At 31.3% G+C, this 11,160-nt stretch overlaps 1 protein-coding gene across 1 annotated transcript in view; it reads left to right on the forward strand.

Moving 5' to 3' along the window:
• Nucleotides 1–10,154, forward strand: part of LOC118188113 (uncharacterized) — a 96,435-nt gene extending 86,281 nt beyond the window's left edge. Inside the window, exons 6-7 of the mRNA XM_035358471.2 lie at nt 678–754; nt 3,342–10,154. Of these exons, the coding sequence (XP_035214362.1) occupies nt 678–754; nt 3,342–3,801 (537 nt within the window). The 3' untranslated portion in view covers nt 3,802–10,154. The remainder of the gene's footprint in view (nt 1–677; nt 755–3,341) is intronic.
• Nucleotides 10,155–11,160: the final 1,006 nt, after the last annotated feature.

Here is an 11,160-nt window from a genome sequence, read left to right on the forward strand (position 1 = left end):
TAGGCGACTTTTGACGACTTCTCGCCAAATTTGGCGACAAAATAAGTGGCCAGAACCTTTTGTCAGCTGAGCGATATCTCACCAAATTACCGAGATAACCATTTACTCAATGTTAATTGCACTTGCCCCTGTATTTTGTTTTCCGGCATAGCTTTTCTCCCTTAGATTTTTATGTTATATTACACAGAAAAATACAACAATTTCACATATAACTGCACTAAAATCATCTAGCTATGTACAAATTCGTAACAATATGTGATTTATAAAAATAATGCATGGTTCTACAGTTTTCTGTTGCATTGGTTTTTCACTTTATAAATTTGTTGATTTCTTTTAGAATAATAAAAACTATAAAGTAGATTTAATTCGTCTCTTATACAGTCAGAAATGATTATAATGAAACAAAAAATTTATGCTTAATTTTCGTTATAATCAATGCACTACATACTGTTATTTCAGTTTATTAACAGTTAAGGTATTCATGTAAATATTTGAAGGCAATGATTTCGAATCCCGAACAATTATTTCCTTCTTTTCTATCTTCTGTAGAAAACGTCTGTATATTTCTCAATTTTGTTACAAATCTATTTGACTGTCTTTCATTTTTCATTTTATATAAATCTAACTAAAATTTGTTGTTGAAAATTAATTTAAGTATTCAATTTTTCTCTTTGCAGATCACCAAACTAAAAATAGACAGCAATCCTTTTGCGAAAGGTTTCCGAGATTCTTCCAGATTAACTGAATTCGACAGGTAAGCAGCTTTTTCTTTCTACCAAAATTTCGATTGTGTAGTTTACTTATTTCTTTAAATGAAATATTTCAAAGCAAACAATTATAATTACTTCATAACGAGCGCAATCAACAACCAAATGACGCGTTATTTGCTAAAACAACAAAAAGCGCATTTTCAGAGTTTCAAATTACACTTGCAGCGTGCTTATTTTCTCATTATTTTCAATATTTTCTATCATCGAAGAAAGGTTTTAAATTAGAAAATTTCAAGCAATTTTTAAAGCAGATTAATATTTTGAAGAATATATATACAATTTTTTGGGGGTAAAGGAAGTTTGCCCAATAAATTCTCATCGTATGTTTGTTAGATTTTTATGCAATTATCATGATTAAAATTTCTGAAGTAATTAAAAATAAAATGAATAAAAGAAAAATGAGAAAAAATTTAGAAAAATTAAAAGTTGCTTTTTTATGACCAGCTAAATTACATTTTAATTCCATCATATTTGCTTTTATCGAAAAAACTGTTTTAAGAAAATATTTGTTATATTTGATATCGATTGAGAATATAGATAAACAGATGTGAAACGAATTCTTTTTTTCATTCTGACTGAAATGGGAATCTGTTTTTATTCTAATTGAAACGAAGAATTAATTCTGAAGAATTAATTCTAAATTAAAACAGAATTTGCGAAATTTTGTCTAAATGAAAAGCGGGAAAATAAAAAGTAATCTTCATAAATTAAAATTCTATAAAATAATGGTTGGGGCGAATAATAATAATAATAATAAAAGGCTAAGAAGATGGCGTAAAATTATAAAGTAGAACTCGATTTCATCTTTATCAGTTTTTAAAATCATTTCAGGTTTTAGAACACAATAACAACAACACATTTATTTTTTGAAATATATATACGGTAAGTTATAAAACTAGGCATTAAAGAAAAGGAAATGATACTATGATTTTGTTTACTTTATTTGTAATAGTTGTTTATTTGCTTGTACTGAGTTTTGTAAACAAATAAACCTACCCGCGAAACAAAGCTATTTTAGATCTGTTTCTAACCTCATCCTACGGTTATAGTGTAATGCATAAAATTATTTGCTCCAAGTTTCGGAAGCAAGTAATCAATTCCATACGTGCCAGGAGTTTTATCAATTTTATCACGTATCAATATTTTTTCGCGATCGACATTTTCGCTCAGAGAAATTAGGTGTACGATTTGCACTAGCACGACTTTAGCCTATTCCATTGTACCGGAATTCTCATTTATAGATTAATTCGTATCATAGTATTTAAGGGGCCGTTTATTAGACGTAAAAGACTTGTTTATGTTCAGTTAATTCCCTTGCCATCTTCAAATAATATCCAAATTTCGAGCTCCCTCGGAGGAAAAGAAATAAAATTGAAAAGTGCAAAACACTCAGTTCTGTACCTTTTCCAGGAAGGAGGAGAAGAATAGTAACATCAACACATGACACATGCTGAGAACAGACAAGAAAGAATACACAGAAATCTTCAGTAGAGAAATGGGAATTCTCGGGTGACACGTTACGGGCAATTGGCGACCTTATCGTAGAGGGATTCATTCATTCGGTGGGAAATCGTGGAAGGAAATAGTTCCCTTTCTAGTTTTCCGTAAGATATATGGCCTACTTGAAACTGTCTTCTTTGCGGTAGGTCAGTAAAAAGGCCGAAATGACGTGAGAAATAGCTCGGAAGTTAAATTATAATTAATTTTAGGAGCTGATTTAAGAACCGATGTAATTAGAGTTATGCATATAAATAGATGGCTATTTTGACAAGCAGATAGGCTGAGAAAAAGACAAAGACAGTAATTGATTTAAATTTCTGTCCCCAGTGAATATGAGTCACATTGTTGAAAAAACTACCTATGTTATTATATCCGTCTTCAGTCTGATTTTAACGAGCAATACGAATACATTTAGGTACGCATTCCTAATGATATGGTTTAAAAATGCACAGTAAAAAGTTAGCTGTCTGAAACTAAAAACTGTAATTCATCTTAAAAAAGATTTCACATCCTTCATAAATTGTTGAAATGAATGAGTCTGATTGATGCATCATTTCATATCGAAGAAGTACCTACGATCACGTCAGTTATGTATGCTTACTCTGTTTTAAGGTATAACTGTAGTCTGATTCTCCGATAGATTGATTTGCTAGATGGTTAATTCAATTCAAAGTTCGATATCTGTAATGATTTCTCGCCCTGTGTCTTTTTTTTTTTTTTTCATCCATGTTTTGCGCCTTCGAAATTTAAATCCTCGAAAAAAGTAGCAAAAGTTTGCTTTAGAAGTTATGTGGCACATAGTATAATGCAATTAGTGTAGATTGTTTCATACTGATCGTAAAGGATTTTGTTCCAAAATATTAATTTAGTTGCTCTCGTGATGATTATTTCTATTGCGTGCAAATTACACATAATTCTTATCGTAAATTACACAGGTCTATCTGTGTAAATGAATCATGAAAACATATGCATAAGTTTAATTTCTCGAATTAATTTTTACATTCGATTTGCATCAGGACAAGCATATTTGTGTTTTTGAATTTTTATAGATACGTTTCTTGTTCTCCACAGGGATACAATGGAAGCTTTAATTGGGGACCCAGCCTATCTTCATTCACCGTTTAGGGCCCTCCTAGAACATCCTGAACGTGAAGATCTTCAAGCAGCTCTGGCGAGAGAAAACCTTTTAGGACTGCGAAGCCCCATCCTCCCATGGAAACCCACGGGTCCCTTGCCGTCTTTCACGGACACTTACGGCATGCTAGCGAATCTGCCAGCAATGTATGCCATGAATCCGGCTAGTAGGGCCCATATGTGGGCGCAGTGGGGTGCAGGAGGCCTGGGCCATCATTTAGGACTATTATGTGCTGCGAGTGCTGCTTCTTCTCAACCATGTGGCGTTCTTAGGCCTGCATCGCTTCCTCCAACGGAAGCATACGGCATCCATCGGTACATGCCATACTTTTACGGTGCTAAGAAGGACTCCAACGATGTAAAAGACAGTTCTGCTAATCACACTCCATTCAGGTGAGGATCTTGAATGAAATTCTAGACTTCTTGTTATTCGCGAAAGCTGAGAAAAGAGACTTTCAGAAGATGGCCGTTTGTTCCTTCTGTTAAAGAAGAATGTAGTGATGAACTGTCACCAGATAAATGTTTCCCGGTTACGAAATATTATTATTGAGATTGTGTACAGATATCTACAAAAGGAAGAGTGCTCAGTTTAAGTTCCTGCTTAAGACACTCATTCTGAATAAATTCAGACTTTGTGAGAGATAGATTTCTAAATGAACTCTGCTGTACGAGCTCATTCAAAAATGTATATGTGTGCTATCCAAAAGCTGAATAGAGAAGTTATAATTCAGCTGTAATATTAAATTTAATCATTTTTCAAAACTGACGGCATATTAAGACTAAATTTCAAATTCTTAAATGTGAAATTATAATCGAGTAATAGTAGAGTAAGAAAAATTCCTCGTGATCTTAAAACTGATTTTTTAGAGAGATGCAGTATTGACCTTTTATAATTATCTGCAGTTTTAATAAATAGATGAATTAAATTCTAAATGAACAGAAAGTTTTTTTTTTTTTTTTTTTTTTTTTGTTAAAGGAGAACTACGAGAACATTTGTTAAAGGAACTGAGCTTCAAAAAAAAAGTTTTTTTTTTTCAAACTAAATAAATACGTTTTAATTTGTGAATTTCGGATACTTTAAGAAAACTTGATACAATTCCTTAGACAAATTCTTCATTTTTAGTCAAATATTGGTAAATATCAGGAAGTAAAGATTATTAAACAAATTTATGACTCTCTAAAATAAGATAAACAGTGGAAGTAATAAGCACTAAAAATGAAGGAAAACTTCCGTGTTTAGCTTTTGGATATTTTGCAACATGTAGTGTATAGTTTTCATCTTTAAAATTCTGTGCTTTCAAATGAAGACAAAATGTTAAATTTAGATAATATTGAATAGTTTAAATTATCATTTGTGAAATGTGTTTTACTTAAAAAAGAGATGAGCAGCCAATATCGGTTAGTAGCATAAAGACCCTATTAAAGTTTTAACTTAAAAAAAAATGTAAAAATTCTGTTGTACATTTGACAAAGGGGGGGACTAAGAAATTTAAATACAACTTTTAAGTACAAATTAATAATAAACAGCAAAGAAAATGAATTGAATTAATTCAGAAAACCAAATATTGCATGTAATTCCAAAAATTACAAAAGTAAATCATGTTTTTATTCCTGTGATATTATGTTTTGAAAGTGCGCGTTAGTTTTAAAATTTTTTTTTGTTGCAGTTTTTGATGTTAGCTAAATCAGAATGTTGTGCGCTGCATATAACTGCGCAACGTACATTAAAAAATACATCAGATATGTGCGACATTAATATTTATTGATTGACTACACTTCACCATTTCATGATTTGAATTTTTTAAAAGGAAACGTAATTTGAAATAGTTAAAGAAAATTATCGTAAATATGTGTATATAATTTTCATTTACGGTTAATAATATTAGATATAAATTTTCAGCAGGATAAAAAATAATAATCTCTACTTAATTTATTGAAAAAAATAGAAAAATTACATCATGCATAATTTTTTATCATCATACATGATGTAATAAATTATTTATTTAATAATTTATAACCTTCCAAAATTTCCGCAAATTAGGAATAGGGTAAATTCATGCAAAATGCACATGAATGTCTATACTGATCACATGTTTCAAGAAATAAAAAAATAATTCAGCTAATTCATGCACCGTTTCCATTTAAAATAAGATTAATGTGATGCTTATCGGTAAACTAACAATCCTGTAATAAGTATCGAAGATAGAATTGTAACAAATTTCGAAAATAAAGGATTTCAAGTAGTTATTAAATTTTTAAGTAAATGGAATGAAACTGGAATTTTTCTAATTAACGACAGAATATAAATTTCAGCTCTTTCACGTATGATTTTTAAATATGTTATTTAAAACTGAAGTAAATATAAAAGTCAGCTATTAATCATTTTATTAAAATATGGCAGGTTTAAGTTCTTAAGCAATATAACAGAAATTAACTAACAAAAATTATGACAGTTAGATAACCATGATGAAAATTATTAATAGAACTAGTTTATATGGAAAATTAGATTTTCTCCTTGGTTAAGATGATCATCACGATTATGTTAATTTTAGAAAATTATTTTAGCTTCTATGAATCTGAAAGTATTGCAACTTCCTTTTCAATTAAACTCAAAAATCAAAATATTCTACTAATAACTTAAGAAACTTACATAGTACGAAACATGAAATTATAAGAAAAAACGACATATCCTGGCAAGTTATAAATTAAATGTACATTCCTTTTATTCCACCCGAATTTCTCCGTGAGTCAGCATGCGCATGCTAAAAAATAAGAAGTTTCTTGTTTGCTTTCTTTTATAAGTGGCAGTGAAATGAAACAGTTTAAATGTTTTAAGCGATATTATGGATAGGTACAGAATTATTTCGCTCCATTAATTTTTGCTCATAATGTATATTGGGTAATTTAATCCTTTTTTTAAAAATTGTGTTATAAGATTTCTTGTCTGCAAACTGACGCAGTATTTCTTCTAAAAATTCTTTTTATGAATTTTTCTTTGCTTAGACTGGAATTTAACGTACATCATACAAATGCTTTCCTGTATAGCTATTATAAATTAAAAATAGTAATCTGAATGTATTTAAGACATCTAAATCGTTTAACTGTGCGAAACTAATATAGATATAAAGTTTATTTAGGGCAGTTAATACTAATATTAACTGCCCTAAATAAACTTTATAGATTAAACACTACCTCGGTTTTTAACTTGAAAAATCAAATAAAATGAATACAGTGTCCTCTCGATTATCCGGGCTAATGCTGGGGAAAAACACGAATAATCCACGTTATCAATTTTCATGCATATTATATGCATTTATTTCTTTAAAAAATAAGCAGTTACTTTGCTTTGAGAACGTTTAAATATCTGTCGGATTTCACTGCGTGTTTTTCGAAATACCATTTTATTCAAATCCCATTTCATCGAGCAAGACCAACAGTGTTTCAGTAGAAATAATTACTGTATCAGAACTGATGTAGTGAGTTTTTAGGATTTTATCGCTTGTATTTTGAGTATCACTCTCTGCCTCTTCTGTTCTTGTGACATTTGGAACGATATCCGCATCACTCAAGCATCAGTTGATCAACTACCGAACCACTCCTCGATTTTTCGCAATGGACATAATCTTTTCAAAAAGTTTAAAAAAAATAATAATAATAGTAATAACTTTAGTTATTATCTCAACTTCTTCCCAATTAGATAAAACTCCAATTTCTGTATTAAAAAATTCTTTCTCGGCATTCAGATTTGCTCGTGCGTGTTTGTTAACACACTCTTGCGCATAGCGCTTTGAGTGTGCGCGGATAATCCGCAAACCGGATGACCTGCATCCGGATAATCGAGAGTGCACTGTATTATGTTTTCCATATAGTATTCAAAAATAAATTCGTGTATAGTCATAACGTAACTATAACTCGATAAGTAATGTATTAAAAAGTATTCATCTTGAAATTATGTTGAACAATCTTATGACATAATAAAATTTTTGAGGTTATTATTTATCTCCTGAAATTAAATAGACCTTTAAATCGAGAACTGCATGACTTTACCAACATATTCTTCCATTCCATATGTATCGAAAAGTGCTAAAAACTGCTTTCTTATCTAATAAAAAGCTTTAAATTTTATTTTTTGTTTAGTACGTTTCCTGCAGTTAAATATTCATTTAGATCGAAGATTGCAAGACTCTACCGATCCATTCTTCCATTTGTGAGAAAAGTGAACACTTGTATATAAAACGAACGGAAGGACACCCAAGACTTTCCCAAAAAGGAACCGTATGTGATTTTTTGCCTCTATTTCCATTCCATTTCTTAATAAGTCGTCTTGTCAAAACACTTGAGATGCTCTTTCATCGGCAGAGTTGAATCGGGTAGTCTTTTAAGTCTTGATGAATGGTAAGTACTGCTGAGCATCAATCTGTCGAGGACTTGTTAGCTCTTTTCTACAAGAAGACAGCTGTTGAGTTTCGTTTTTCAGTTTCAGCTTGGTAATAGTCGGCGGTTCTATGTGGCTTGTCCAATTAAAGCTTATCTGGACCGTTTTGGGTGCGGCAGTAATGGACTGCCAAGGATTCGGACGCGGTTATTTCACTTGACGCCTAGCATCTCATACTCTAATAAATTAAGTTTTTTTTTAATGCTGACGGCCAATATATTTTTCCAAGTTTCTAAAAAATATACCTAATAAAGACTGCAGGATATTCATGAAATACTTTTTTCTTTATCCTAGATTTTTAAACCCGTCTGATTGCTTCAAATTTTGAAGGTATCGCATTTTTTCTTCACCGCAAGAGCGATGGTTGAAGCCAGCTGATCTTCCCCATTGCCAAACACGCCCAACGTATAAACAGAGCAAGTGATTAGCGAGGGAGGATATATTAATATATATATTTAATATGAGCATAGACTGATAGCATTTTATTGGCTTATCTAATTGACTTTAACGTAATGATTAGTAATTATCATAATTCTTGTGGAATCCCCAGTAAGGTTTGCTATGTAAGTACTGCTCATTATAATATCGATTTACTTGTCGATGTTTACTAAATTGCAGTTTTTCACTGTCTTTGGGGAAGTCATCCTAAAAACATGAACAGTTAAATGAATAAAAACTGACCTAATAAATATGAAAATTATTGTAGGAATCAGCGTAATATTCATAAATTTGCAGAACTAGTTGCAAAGATTTATGTACGGAACTTTCTTTTTCAGCTGCAGAAGTGCAAAGGAGATATGTTGAGAGTTGCCACTGATTGGTTTTAATTAAAACACCTAACAACAACAAAAAAATTACAGAGGAACATTTTTTATGTTCATGTCAAAGAAAAAGATAACAGAAAATTTCATTCTGAGTGTCCATAGAAAATTAATTAAGCTGGTCAAAATGCTCGATAATTAGTTTAGGTCAAGTAATAATCATAACAACCTTTTTAAGCTATATAATAAAGTGATATTCATCCATAAATCCATAATAATTCAATCTACAAAATTTGGCATAAACGTGAATTTAAGTCTAGTGAACTGTTCACAGAAAGGATCACTGAACTAAGATACCAAAAATTGCTTCCTGCTGTTTTCCTTTCCTTATTCATATTCATGTTCTCGAAAAAACCCTTTCAAATTATCAAAACTGCGTACATGCAAATGTAAATTTGATGTAAATTTGAGAGTCTGTCATTCAAGTTTAACAAAAAAAGGGTATTTTCCTTCTCCTTTTCGATTTTCTTCATTTGCATTCAAGTTTGTGCAACATGATCGTCTTTCAACAAATAAACATTATAGGTATTTTTCCTTTTTCCTTTGAAATTCAACAATTGCAGCATTCTGTTGTTAAGTTTATGATGAGACATAAATAAAAGCATACGTTCTTAGTTTTTTTTTGTATAGAATTCTAATAGAATATGCACATTTGATTATTTACCAACAGCTACTGCTAAGATTTATAGCATTATTCGAGTTACATTTTGCTTCTTTAAATTCCATTTAGTATCATAAGTATAATGTCTTTTTTAATTTTTAATAGTAATTAATTTAAATTTTACCTTATGATGGCATGTCCGCTTAATGCGATAACTTTGATCGTAGTGCAGTTATGAAAGAATCACATTTTTGTCATTAATCGTAGAGCTGTTGTGATGTATCTCACAATAGCATCAGATCAAATGATTATGAAGTCCAACAGACTAACACTTTTATATTACGGAAGCCTTTGCAATCTTGAGATTAAAAATATGTTAACTTTTCTTCACTTCTTGTGTTTAAAGGGAAGCATGCATCTTAAGAACAATAAACAATGAGAAAATGAATGGCGTTATTTGAAAACAGCCAGGGCACCATATTAGTATTCGCTGTGTAAAAACAATAACCCTTCTCTTCTGTTTATATGAACATTGTTAATTATGAAATTAATATATAATTACCAGCACTCTGTTGAAAAAAATGACTGACAAGGCATGTAAGTTACGTATATCGCATCAATGGTATTTTTTGTTTCATAATTTCAAAGCAGAAAAATATGAACGTTTATTCTAAGAATTTGAGCAATATGGGTGTCCTTCTGCACTCTTTATATAGATATCTTCTTGTTCCTAAGATGCGTTGCCAGGTTCACGCGAAAATTCTGTGATGTGAAATTGCTCAAATGAACTGGCCGCATCTCATCCCAACCTCCAGAGCTGGTGCATGGAATATGACTGTGTAGTTATTGTTTGTCCTTCTGTATAAAGTAAATAAAAATGTACTGAAAGATAATTGACTCCTTATTTTTTATCATTGTTTTTTCATGTGTAATGAAATATTTTATTTCTTTGAGATAAATTATCATATTAAAATTTTTCGTTATTTAACGGCTTGTGCAGTTTAATTTAATTAATTCTACTGAAATATATTAATGTTCGCATCACTTAATAGCGAAATATCAAGAAACCGAGAAAGAATACTACTAATAAGAGAAGCTTAGCATCATATTATAATGTTATTTTCTTTCCATAGCAATGTTGCCATATCTTCCATAGCAGTGTTGCCACCTCCGCCACTGCAATGTGAATGACTAAACTTCTCTGTATATTTAACAAAGATTGATTTTATCGCATTTTAACAAGATCTTAGATGAATTTTAAACATTCATCTTCACTCTGCTACTCAGCAAATTAAGACTATTGTTTTAAGCAAAATTTCCTGTGGGGCTTTAAATACACAAAAGGAAATGTTTCTAATCTCTTCCTAAACTGTGTCCTTGTTAAATAAACATAAATTGAGTAGATCCTACCACAATTAACTTCTAATCAGTACGAGTCTTTATAGAACTCTACATCAGTTGAAACTTTTATTTTCTGTTAAAATACGCATATCACGAATCAAGTAGTAATTGGAGGGGGAAAAGTGTGCTATGAGCCAATTTAAATATTGTTACGTTTTTTTCTCTTACTGACACCAGTCGTTACGTTTTTCTCTTCCTTCACGTTCGTACGGTGTTCGAGTGGATTTGGAGCGAATAAGGACGACACTACTTGATGAAGTATCGAAACACACTTTATTAGCCAGTATTGTCAGGACAGCTCCAAAACACGTTTTACAGTCGTCGATGAACTACTATAAACACGTTGACACGATCAGCGACACAGCCTTCAGGTTATCAGGCTATCACGGTGGAGACAGCTTCCTTGCAAAGCACCCGACTCTGCTTTCCGGAGTACAGCTCCTGACTCTGCTTGGTCGTTCTCCGAACTCCACGTACTCTCGAGACTCTCCACGCTAC

The sequence above is a fragment of the Stegodyphus dumicola genome, chromosome 2 (genome assembly GCF_044657685.1).
Source record: "Stegodyphus dumicola isolate Sdum_Otavi_A_Nest chromosome 2, ASM4465768v1".
Lineage (NCBI taxonomy): Eukaryota > Metazoa > Arthropoda > Arachnida > Araneae > Eresidae > Stegodyphus > Stegodyphus dumicola.